This window comes from Cnephaeus nilssonii, assembly GCF_951640355.1.
Source record: "Cnephaeus nilssonii genome assembly, chromosome: 18".
NCBI classification, from domain to species: domain Eukaryota; kingdom Metazoa; phylum Chordata; class Mammalia; order Chiroptera; family Vespertilionidae; genus Cnephaeus; species Cnephaeus nilssonii.
Genome location: NC_137089.1, coordinates 44,365,808 through 44,378,966, shown reverse-complemented (window position 1 = coordinate 44,378,966; position 13,159 = coordinate 44,365,808). Strand labels below are relative to the sequence as shown.

The window sequence follows — 13,159 nt, the reverse complement described above, 5'->3', positions numbered from 1 at the left end:
GCAGGAGCTGATTTCTCATTTTCCTTCTCCATCTAGTCCTTTTTTTTTTTTTTTTTTTTTTACATAAGCAGCTTCTCTGAAGTCACTTAAGGAGCCCAATGAGAGAACAAAATTATAGATCATGATGTCACCCAGGCACAACCTTCTTAACATCGAGCCTAAGGACAGTAACTTTGACATTGCCTTCCTATTCACCTGTTGAGGTGAATATAGATTTTTTTTTCATGCTATTTGCAAGCTCTCAACTGATTCCAAGTTTAGTGGGAGATCTGGATTCTTGATTTGCAAAATCCCTACTCTAATGGAAGATAGAAGCAGAGGCTGTTTTCAGAGTGTCAGGAGAGCTTTGAGTTCTTAACACAAAAAACAATGAAGAGTGGGCGTTATGGATATTCTAAAACCTTCTCCTTCTGAAGTTCCTCAGCCCCGAGCAGCTCTCCACCCAGCACGGAGACACTGTCTTCGTCAGCCCCTTCCCAACACTGCGCTGAGGATGTCAGCACTAACACCCCTGCCCAAACTCAAGTCCATGGTGTCGGAATACAACTTTTAAAGGGATTATTCATTAAAATACAACCTGGCATGAATGTAACACAGCCACACTGCCAAAAATTACCCGTATATGTTTTTTTTTTTTTAAATATATTTTATTGATTTTTTACAGAGAGGAAGGGAGAGGGATAGAGAGTTAGAAACATTGATAGGAGAGAAACATCGATCAGCTGCCTCCTGCACACCCCCTACTGGGGATGTGCCCGCAACCAAGGTACATGCCCTTGACCGGAATCGAACCTGGGACCCTTGAGTCCACAGGCTGACGCTCTATCCACTGAGCCAAACCGGTTAGGGCACCCGTATATGTTTTAAGCATCCCTTTGAAGAATCAAGTCAAGAGAAACAAGAATATCAATCCTCAGTGGATAGCATAATAGTTAGAGGTAATTTTGTGTGAGGTCTGAGCCCTCTCTTGATTCTAGTTCTTACATGTGTTCTAAGATTTATAGAATGTCCTCTATTTTAATTTGGAATTCATATGCGTTTGTAAAGCATCCGTGGACCACAGCCTCAGACACTCTCCCTTTAGTCTGGTGACTGTTGCTGCTGATATTAGCAGAGAATTCAGTCGAATGGGCAGTGGGCACGGAGTGAGCACCCTGGGTGTGTGCAGTTTGCTGAGTGCTTTCCTCCTGCCCCATAATAGCGTGTGCCAGCACGGGTCAGAGGCACCCCCATCTTCCTTCCTCCCGCCCACTCTCACCAGCAGAGGTAGAGACACGCTTCACAGTCTATCTTTATCCCGGTCGCTGCTGCTTGCCAAGCGTTCTGTTGTTTGTTTTGGTGTCTCCCCCACCTGTTTAGACAAAGTGGCATATGCACAGTGTGCCTTCAAAGAAAACAAAAAATTGACACTTGCTTGAAATGTTTAAAGTTCAAAGTCTGTTTTGTGCTTGAACAAGGCCGAGAAACAACACGATATCACATCGCCGTTCTTGCTGCCTGATATCAGAAATAGCCTGGCGGCTCTCAGGGTGGTTAGAATCCGAAAGCGGCCTTTTCAGTAACTTTACACCATGTACCGTGTGTAAAATGCTGCAAGGGACTCAGGTCAAGGAACCGATTAATACACGTGTAGGGAAAATAGATATTTAATAACTGGCGCTTTACCTCTGTGCACAGTAGCAGAGAAATATGTCTCTTTGGTATTCAAAAACCCAAATTATTATTATTACTAGAGGCCCAGTGCACGAATTCTTGCATGGGTGGAGTCCGGCCGGCCTGCCCCTATCGAGGGTGACTGGGCCAGGCCGGCCGGGGGGCAGGGGTTGGAGGTGCTGATTGGGGGCGGGGCCGGCTGGGGAGGAGGGGTCACGGCTGGTTGGCTGGCTGGCCTGGTCAAATTCCTGGTTGAACCCCCAAACTCCTGGTCGAGGGGACAATTTGCATATTAGCCTTTTATTATATAGGATTAGTTGTCATTCACTGAATACCTATTATGTACCAGGAGCTATAAACTAGCACTTTGCCCACATTAATCCTTTTTAATCTTTCTAGAAATTCCATAAAGCAGATATTATCGTCTCATTTTGCTGATGAAGAAGCAGTGGTACAGAGATATTAAATAATTTTCTCCTAGTGGCACAGCTATGAATGTTGGAGCTGCAATGTGAACTCATACCTGTTCCACTTCTCAGCTTTTTGAGAGCTTGTCATTGTGTGGTATTCAGACTGCTGGCCCACCAACAATTTCCACTGACTATGATTCCAAGTCCCAGACAAAGATTTTTGGGAAATTCCATTTTAATTTTATACATTTTCAGACAAAAACTTGGGGGAAATTCATTTTAATTTTATACCATATGGCAGACACCTATTTTTCCTCTGAATTCCATCATTCTATTTATATTGAGTACATTTCACTAGTTTATACTCTTAGTTTAGGAGTTTTAATACTCACTCTTTAGTAAGAATTAGGTATTTCTTTTTCCCCCTTATTTTTAATAATCTGCCTGCTTTGAAAGTAGATTTCAGATAGCTTTCAATTATGAAAAGATACTCCCCAAACACCGTGAAGCTGGCATGAAAGAATATAGGCCTACAGATGAAAATGAGGGAGGGGCTAATTCCCGCAGAAAACTAGGCTGAGGGACACTTCATTTTGCCCGCCCTTTTAGTCAAGTCAAAAAGGAAAAGGTGATGGGCGACCTACCTATATTAATAGAAAACTTTGCCAAATAGGGAAAACAATGGCTTATCCCACCAATATTTTGAATATTAATAATTTTTATAATCAGAACATTTAAAGCAAAAATTATGATTTTGCTTCTTTGATTCATCATCTTTAATGTATGGTAAAAGTTTTAATTGTTGAAACAAATGCCCTATTTTCATTTGCCTGGAAAATATTGGAGGGAATAGCCACAAGTCCATCCTCTAAATATAAGGGCCATATTTCATGCAGTTTTCTTTTTTGTTCTTCTGGAAACAAATTTCTATTTTTTTCCTACTTGTAAGCATAGTAGAAATGCCAGGTTGTTACCTGCTTTTGGTGGTAGGTGATATGTCTTTTCCATGTTGCTACAAAGTCCTCATAATTATTATTTTACAGGTAGCATAATGTGTCATTAAATAGATGTAGCATAATTTCAGTAATCATTTCTCTGTTGGTGTACAACTGAGACACTTCTTATTTTATAGTGCAGATAACAATTACAATGAATAATTATCTCCATTTTCAGTTTAATTATTTATAACATTTATTAAATCACCTTTTACTACAAATTTCTTATACACATAAAATAAGCTCCTCGGAGGCAGGAACAATGTATTTTTTTTCAATTTTCTTTTCCCCCAAATATAGTAGCTTGAAAATATTAATTGCTTTATCAGCAATTTAATGAATGAATAAATAAATCACAGGTAACATCTTTAACTTGAAAGTGGTTGAAATGGGTTAGATGGTGTTTGATAGGCTCCCAAATTGGAAAGAACATGAGTAGCAATAGACTTATGCCTACCTCAAGAAAACTTAAAATTTAAAGTTAAAATAAAGATCCCAAGTAGCACTTTGAGAAATTAGAATATTAGAAGTCTGGGGGTAGGGCTCCATATCAGCTGAAGGGCTGTTTTCTCCTCCTACAGTCCCCCCCCCCCCCAAACTTTTTCCCCCTTTTATCCTGCCATTTGGAGTTTCAGACTCTGGAGAGAAGTGATGTCCCTAGTTACAGCTCTGAATAAAAACCCATGCAGTAAACGTGTGACCCAGCCGTCGATGGGCAGAAAGGGGCCCTTCCCTGGGACTGTGTGTAATTGGTGAACGCATCTGTGTGCTCGCTTAAAGCCCATCTGTACCCTGTTGCCCAAACGTGCTCTCTCCCAGTCAAGTCAGGTGCTCAGAGCAGCCGGCTGGAGCTTGGGCTACAGAAAAGTGCCTCTTTTAAACATTAGGAGTGGTTCCCCCCCCCCCCCCCAATCAGCACACGATTACTCAAGATATATACTCATAACAGCTCTATTTTTTAAAAATTTACTATTTGGAACTTTTTTCCCCCCTGCGAAAACTAAAATACATATTAGCGTTGCCTTGGGATAATTGATATTTTTCAGTGAGCTCAAATCTGCACTATTTGTGGGTTTTGTACTATAAAATTCTGCAGCCCAGTCACATGGCTCCTTTTCCCTAAGCCATCTGTCACAGAGGTCTGGAATTTCATGTGAATGTTAGTTGTGCAGTCTTAACCCAAGTTTTTTTTTTTTTTTAATGAAAAAATGCCAGCAACTATGGCATTTAGCACTTTACGTTGGTTATTAAACTTGATTACTATAGATCTGTTTTATTGCTATCGTTACATAGCAGCTATGAAGCCAATAATTGCCTTGATATGCTCATGACAGAATGCATTGTCGTATCCTGGAGAGAGCACATGGCACTGATACGGTTAATATCTTGGATTTTTGTAACTAAGGTTTATTAATGCTGGTATAAAAATGTATTTGATGTTATACAGATGGCATAAGATGTTGTGGTTACTAAGTTATTATCCCGGATAAGCTGTGCTGTCAAATTCAGGGCTTAAAACTATCACAGGAGATTAAACTATTTACTAAAAAGGACAGAAAGATATGGCCAAAGCATCTTAATACAAACATATTAGAAGTGTATTTAACTCCCACAAATACAATAAAGCATATCTGTCTCACAGACTGAGAGCCTGAAAATAGGAACTTTACAGGTAGAACAAACACACTGAAGAGGTGATTTTAAAATATATTTGTATCGATTTCAGAGAGGAAGGGAGAGGGAGAGAGAGAGATGGAAACATCAAAGATGAAAGAGAATCATTGATGGGCTGCCTCCTGCAGGCCCCCCACTGGGGACAGAGCCCACAACCCGGGTGTGTGCCCTGACCCGGAATCTACTGTGACCTCCTGGTTCATAGATCAGTGCTCAACCCCTGAGCCACGCCGGCCGGGCTTCATTTTCTAAATCAGGGGCAAGCCATGAGCCCAGCTACCTTGCGTGGCCCACACCTGAGTGGCAGCTGTTGGGGCGGGTGAGGCTGTGGGGGAGATGCAGGCACAGTGTAAATGGGGAGTTAAAGTCAATCCCCTGGGAAGTGACTGGCTACCACACGTTAGGGATCCTGCTAACATATTCAAGGATGCCTCCTGCTTTGCCAGCCTAAAGGAAAGAGTAGAGGAGTCATTCAAAAGTTAACCGTGAATTGACGGATGATGGTGAAAACGCCAGAAAGATACTCACTGGACCCACTTCGGAAGAGGACAGGCATGCTCCTCCCAGCATCTGGCGGCGCTCCCGGTTTACGATGCCATGGAAAACCCGCCTGAGCAGGCACCTTGCAGAATATTCAGAACGCACGGGCACGTGGACCTCAAAAACAAAACAAGAAAACCTTAGCCAAAGGTGTCCCCAACATAAATGCTGTGAGGAGGTTAGTTTTAAGTCTTTTCCTAAGTGTCTGGAAAATACTCACCGTTCTTCTGGAGATTTGATTGCAGAACTGAAACCTGCTACCCAAAGGCCCGCAGAGGGGATCATGGTTTGCTACCCAAAGGCCCGCAGAGGGGATCATGGTTTGCTACCCAAAGGCCCGCAGAGGGGATCATGGTTTGCTACCCAAAGGCCCACAGAGGGGATCATGGTTTGCTACCCAAAGGCCCGCAGAGGGGATCATGGTTTGCACGGCTGCCTCCCCCACGCTGCCTCCCCACAATTTAACAAAGCTTTTCCGGTTCCAGTAACCCAGGGTAACATGTTACTTTCATGTTAATCTAATATTCCAATAAAAATTTTCTTCCGGGTGGTTATTTTTCCATATTTCTCATGTTAGATTAATATTGTGATTTGGGCAGTAGGGCGGGGGAGGGGGAGAGACACTGTTGTACTTTTTAATGAAGTCAAGTATTAATGCTTTAAATGATGGACTGCGAGTGAGAATTCTGCAAACTAGGAAAGAAGATTTAGAGCCAGACTTTAAAAAAACACCTACCAGGTTTAGCCAATGCATTTAGTATTTGGAGCATCTTATTGATATTAGGCTTACTTTGTTGAAACCCAGAAACACGAAGCTCCCTAATGGGGTTGCTCCGAAAAGACTGCCTAAGAATCGAACATTAACCAAAGCAAACCAGAAAGCGAGGTTTAAAATCAGATGTACTCACACAAAAGCTTGCATTTAAAATGATCCCTTAAAAGCTCCACGTGGCTAAGCTATAACAGCAAACAGCTTAAATGTTGTTGTTTTTTTCTGTTTCCTACGTATACCAGGGAGCCGAGATAGAAGTGGATGAAAATGGCACATTGGACTTGAGCATGAAAAAAAATCGAACCCCGGACAAAGCTGCACCCCTCACTTCCTCTAACACGTCTATTCCGACTCCTTCCTCTTCCCCGTTCAAAACAAGCAGCATTTTGGTCAATGCAGCATTCTACCAGGCCCTGTGTGTCCAAGAGGGCTGGGATGCGCCTATCAACTACAGCAAAGCTCCTGGGAAGACAGAGGAGGAGAAAGAGGTATTGTTACAGTATGTCGATAAGTTTAAGAAAGCATGATTGAGGAGTATTATTGGCTTTTTTTCTCCTAAATTATTTTTCAGAGTCCTGTTTAGATGATACATCGTTCTGTACCTTGTTTTAGATTTTGGTAGAGTGTTAACTTTAAATTTCAGAGGAAATTTATAAATAAACCCAACTTTTCCTGTTACTTGCCTAAAATAATACGTTATTATTGTGGGGGGAAAAAATCGTTTTTGGTTAATCCTCACCGGAGGATATTTTTCCATTGATTTTTAGAGAGTGGAAGGGAGAGGGAGAGACACAGAGAGAGAAACATCAATTTGAGAGCGACACATCGATTGGTTGCCTCCCACACGGGGGAATGAGCCTGCAACCAGGTATGTGCCCTTGACCAAATTCGAACCTGAGACCCTTCAGTCCACAGGCCAGCGCTCTATCCACTGAGCCAAACAAGCTAGGGCTATTATTGTGAATTTTATCTCCATTATGGCTACAATTGTGTGAACTGGGCCAGAGATTACATTATCTTTCCCTTCAGATACAGTCGCCTGTATTATGAATTCTTTCTGAGCCAGGAAATAGAAGATGAAACTCATTCAGGGACAAATAAGAATCATGTCAAATGTATTTCCTTGGTTTTGTGAAGGAACTGTGTTAGCAAAACTATGTGCTATCGGCCTTGCAGATTCACCCAACTACAGATGGAAAATGTTCAGAAAAAAGTTACGTTGTTGCTGACATGTGCTATGTAGTTAAACCAATGATTGAATGTGTGCTGAACATGTAGAGACATGTTTTCCTTGTCATTATTCCCTAATCAACATAGTATCACAACTATGAACATTGCACTTACATTGCGTTAGGTATGATAAGTAATCTAGAGATGATTTAAAGTATACAGGAGGATGTGTGTAGGTTCTGTGCAAATACCTCAAGTACCCATGGATTTTGGTATTTGAGGGGGTCCTGGAACCAATACCTGAAGACCCCGTGGGAGTCATTGGGTCACATGCTGGGTGACTGAGTTGTCTCAATCCCAAAGTCAAGAAGATGCATTCACGTACTTGGTTATCTTAGAGGCGCTTTTACTCCTGCAAGCCAGATGTCGTGACTGTGCAGGAGTTCCTGTAGCCTTCATCTCCCTCCTTTGAGCCACCTGGCTTGGCCTAATTAGCATGACTTAGTGTCGTTCAAAAGAATTCATGGCCAGAGCCCTCTGTGGTTTAGACTCTCCATCACTGCAAATGTGACCCTCATTGCTACAGTAAGTGATTCTCTTCCGCTTGTTTGTCAGGAAAGTTATAGATACTTGCCAGTTTACATGTTTCAAGAACCGAAATAGCCATTCTCTTGGGAAGTGTGCACCGCCTTTTTCAGGTTTTTGAAGTCCAGAGACTTTAGGGGAAGAGTGATTTCATTTTAGCATATGCTTTAGCATCTCAGAGCATAAGTCAACATAAACAGCAGCGATCTCAGATGGGGTTGTTTGCAATTCCCCTCTCCCCGCCCTCCTTCGTTCCCTCCTCCCCTCCCTCCCTCCCTCCCTTCTTTCCTTCCTGGAGCACCTGTTCACTGGCAGTATTATCTCCATGTCCAGTGAGTAAGGTAGGCCCTGAGGATGCAGTCCCATTCTCCCACCACGTGTGCGCTCAATCTAGCAGGAGGACTGACGTAACACATCCCGCTGATACATGGAGCAGGAGCAGGCGCACAAAGTAGAAAGGAAAGGCCAACCCTATGTGTCGTGGCTGGGGACAGGTTCCTGGGAGTCCCGAGGACCCAAGGCCTGCTCTGTGTCACCAGCACACTCACCATCCCAGGAATGGAGAGGGAGATTGATACAGCAGCTGCTTCCGATTAGATTCTGTCCTGCTGGATTTAGTCACTTCATTATGCCTGGCTTTTAAGAATGTATCCAGAGTGTTGAGGGATGGTCTTAGTTAATCTATCCTAATTGTATTTTAGAAGAACAGTTTCTTAAAATAATGTATATTTGACTCTAATAAATATAAAACTGACACATACAAAGTATAAAAAGCTGGTTACCATAAGCGATGACCACAAACTGACAAACGTGTTCCTCCCACCACATTCCACCCACCCCCTGGCCCTGCCCCTGCAGGCTCCTGTCTATTGTTATAACCCAGAAATCTGCTGAAATTCATAGTAACTGATCAAGCATAGTCATGATGAGATCAAGATTGTTGATTCAATCCCACTTCATACAAGTCAGCTTTAGAAAAGGGGTAGGGGGGGCGGGTGGTAACCTCCAATTCACAAGTCTTCCGAGTCTCCAGCCAGTCCATTGCTGATGGGATGGTGGTCTATCCCACCCGTGCCACTGATGGGAATCCTAATCCAAGTGATAAGACCTGTTGCTGGGGGTTCAGTAAAAGCCGTATGTCACGTGAAGGATGGTGCTTTGCCAAGTCAGCATAACTGCCTGCTTATTCTTGGCTGGATCCTGCTGGGGTAAAACCCACCATGTTTGAAAGTGTCTCAAAGCCATGTGCAGGGCGGGACTCAGGCTTTCTGGCCTCATCCTTGTGACCGTGCTGTGATGGGCCATGGCCAATGCTCGCCGGACATCCTTCTATTCCTAAAGGTAGACAAACGGATCCAGTCCTGAGTTAATGAAGCAAATTTCAGACAAGTGGGCGCTCATTTCCATTTAGGGTCTTGTGTTTGACATTGGTTATAATTCTGTGCCCCCCCGCAACAATGCCAACACTGTACCTTTTATATGCTGAGAAACTCCTCCCGTTTGGGGGTCTAGTTAGTGCCTAAGAGACCTCCTTGGCTACACGTTTTTTATCACTCAGCCAGAAAGTGAGGTCTTATAACAACAAATAGTTTGTTTACTTTCTAATCTCATATTTTGCATAATTTCAAAAAAATATGGATTCACCTTGGCAGCTTTTATAATTCAATGGACGTATGTTCTTATCTAAAGCTTATATCTATGAGCATGTTTTATTTTCTGGCAAATTCATGGGGAAAAAATGGATTTGTTTAGATTCCTGCTCTTTTCGAATGGCTTACTTACTTCAGGTCTGATAGTACAGACTTTTACTTCTACAGTTTGCAACCTAAATAATCTAAAATCTGGAATTTAGAAAGTATGTGGAGATTCAGTGTCCTTAAGAAGAACAAAAAGGAATCTGAAGATGCTAAGTGAGTTCTTGGAGTCAAAGTGCTCGCCCTAGGTTTGAGTTGACAAAGTAGTTTTTAAGCTTCATGCTTCCGACCACAGTTATCTGACCTGGGTGAGCCATTGCCTGGGGAAGCTACAGCCGGCGGGACAGGCACAGAAAGAGTGCTTCTGAGTCACCTTGGCCCCCAGCAGTGATGGCGAACCTATGACACGCGTGTCAGCACTGACACGCGTAGCCATTTCTGATGACACGCGGCCAAGGATGAAACATTTGCTGCTCCTGAGGATGAAACATTTGCGACTAGAGTCTTGGAGTTAGTTTTTTCCCTCAAAGTGACACACTACCCGAGTTATGCTCAGTTTTTTGGCGAAGTTTGACACACCAAGCTCAAAAGGTTGCCCATCACTGGCCCCCAGGACATGTTCTCACCTTCTGTTCTTTGTTTCTTCATCTGTGACAAGGTAATCGACTGATAAGGAGTATTTTTCACATCCTGTTCTGAATCTTGAAAATGAGAAGTGAGATACTTCATAAGTATTATTTTGAAAAAGTAGATTGCATTCAATGTCCTCCTTGGGAAGGTATCAGAGGGATACCTTGTTCAGAAAAATAAAGATAAGGGATCTTTAGACTGAGATCTCTAGATGGAGAAGCAGGATTATTATCCATGTTTTTAGAGGAGAAAATTGAAGCTCAAGGAGGGAAAGGTGTTGATCCTGGGTCATGTAGAAATTAGGTAATGGGCTGGGCTTCCCTATCGTGAAGGAAAGGGAGAAGAGAGAAAATAGAAACAAAAGAAAAAAAAAATACACCAAAAAAATGGAGACAACTAGGGAATATTGAAAAAAACTAGAAAGGAAAGAAAAAAGAGAATAAAGAAGGAACAGTATGTGGCAAGGTTGGTGGAGGCAACCGTGGTCTACAGTGCTTCTCAGAATAGCAGGATCCAGAACTATAGGATGTGACGACACAAGTTACAAGGACTGTCCACGCTTGTCATTTTCAATGAGCTTTCCTGGGATGGCTGCCCATGGCCCAGCGATAGATTGAAGACTACCTTGTGGTCTGCTCCTGCTCCCCTACCCCCATCCTTCCTGTTGCCACCTCCGCCACCTCCCCACCCCACCTCACATGAAGCACATACATCTACACACAGGCAACCAGAAATGGAGCGATTATTTCTAATTCATTGTTATCTAGCTCATATGCACAACAGTTGCTTAATTTTGGTGGCAATTTTCAGAAAATATTGTCTGTCTCTCTCAGTGAAATAGCCTGTCCAGATGCCCCCTAAAAAATTCCTGAATCTGGAAAAAACTCAAAATATCTCAGAAGGAAAGTGCTGAGAAATAACTACGGCTGTCAGTTTCATTCAACTGTCAGTGCTCCAACAATTTCAGGGCTTAAAATGTTAAAAGTGCCAGATGCTATTATCTGTTATTCATGCTACCATTATGTTCTGGTCTTTACTAAAATCCATATAAACTTCCATCTGTACATTAAAGGAATCTCATTGCATCCATGTCCTCTCTAAACACACACATATATGCCACATTCTTTCTTACATAGCCATAGTATAAAAATATTAACTTCAAAATATTCATTTAAAAATAATATTATTTTATTTAATGATATTTTATATAATGAAAAAATTCTTATATATTCTTATAACTTATTGTTTTACTCAGTCCTGTTTATGAATTTATCCAATATAAAATGCTTCTGTAACAAATGAAGAATTTTCTTATTGATGGCCATCTGTATTTGAATATCTATGTTCTCTGCAAGTGTTTTAAGGGCAATATGCTGAGCAAAGAAAAGGAAGAAAACAATTATTTTATAATGAAACCAGAGGCCTAGTGCACAAGATTCGTGCACATGGGGGGAGGGTCCCTCAGCCTGGTCTGTACCCTCTCACAGTCCGGGAGCCCTTGGGGGATGTCTGGCTAACTGCTTAGGCCCGCTCCGCCCCAGAGAGTGGGCCTAAGCCATCAGTTGGACATCCGTAGCACTGCTGCGGAGGCAGGAGAGGCTCCCGCCACCACTGTTGCACTTGCCAGCTGTGAGCCCAGCTCTGGCTGAGCAGCAGTCTCCCTGTGAGAACACACTGATCACCAGGGGGCAGCTCTTGTGTTGAGCGTCTGCCCACTAGTGGTCAGTGCACATGATGGCAAATGGTTGTTCCGCCATTTGGTCTATTTGCATATTAGCCTTTTATTATATAGGATTGCATACATAAGAGTCCACAGTTTTTAAAAGAAGTTTTTAAAATATTTAAAAAGTCATACTCAATAAAATTGTCTTATTAAAGCATTACCACATATTACTATACCAAACAAAATATTATATATTCTGCAAGCATTATTATTATTTTTTTTTGCAAGCATTATTTTGTATGCATTTTAGTCAAATAACTTAAACTTTCATAACTGGTCATTTCTTTCAAAGGCCCCTATTTCCTTGCTTTCTATAATGCACAGATTCAGCAGTTGAACAGCTGATAAGCTTTACATGTTCATCTATAACTGTTCATACCTTCTTAGAGATTCTTTGTTCTGTATCATAAAAAAATAATAAGATGGCTTTTTTCTTTATGCCATGTTTGTGAGAACTTCAATATCTATACAGAAAAACAAAGACTGTTCTACATTGAGACTTATTACTGGACTTAACATTTGTATCTGCTTTCCAAAAGCCAAGACATTTATAAATTATAGTAGAAAATACTAGCTAGGCTGAATCCAGATAATACTAAATGGAATGGATGGTGGTATTATTAGGTTTTACATCTTATAATTAGGAATTGCTTCACTTTAGGCATTCACACTACAAAACTTGAAAAGTATAAGCATCATTCATCTATTTTGCTTCCATGAAAGCATCCACTAAAATAGCACTTCTCCTTGTATCTTAGTAGGCAAGTATTATCAAGTAACTATTTCTCTTTAATTTTCAAGGGTATATTATTCTCTGCTGCTATTTTCAAACATTTATCAATAAAATAAGATGGGCCCTGGCGGGTTTGGCTCAGTGGATAGAGCGTCGGCCTATGGACTGCAGGGTCCTGCGGGCTCGATCCCCAGTGTGGGGTGTGCAGGAGGCAGCCGATCAATGGTTCTCTCACATCAGTGATGTTTCTATCTCTCTCTCCCTCTCCTTTCCTCTCTGAAATCAATAAAAATATATTAAAAAATAAAATAAGATGGAATACTTAACACTATAAATAATATGTAGAAAAATTACATCAAAACAGTTTTTATTAATTTTGTCTGATGATAATATAACGAGATAGTTTACCAATGTATTTACACTATATGGTCTTGTGTTAAATAATTGATTGAATTGTTATCTAAGAAATTAATGAAAGAAATTGCATTTGCCTTTATAACTGAGATCAAGGTTTAGTATTTTTCTTTAGTTAGAAATATTCAGGGATGTTGTTTTCCCATTGCTTTTTAATGTAGACTCA

General features: G+C 41.5%; 1 protein-coding gene across 5 annotated transcripts in view; it reads left to right on the top strand.

Annotated features, from left to right (window-relative positions):
* Positions 1–13,159, top strand: part of ST18 (ST18 C2H2C-type zinc finger transcription factor) — a gene marked incomplete at both ends in the record, with an annotated part of 84,846 nt that overhangs the window by 48,833 nt on the left and 22,854 nt on the right. For 3 of the 5 annotated variants that reach the window (XM_079796510.1, XM_079796507.1, XM_079796508.1), the window contains one exon: positions 6,287–6,532. The exons of the other annotated variants lie outside the window; for them this stretch is intronic. In XM_079796510.1, the coding sequence (XP_079652636.1) occupies positions 6,287–6,532 (246 nt within the window). The remainder of the gene's footprint in view (positions 1–6,286; positions 6,533–13,159) is intronic. 5 annotated transcript variants of the gene reach the window in all.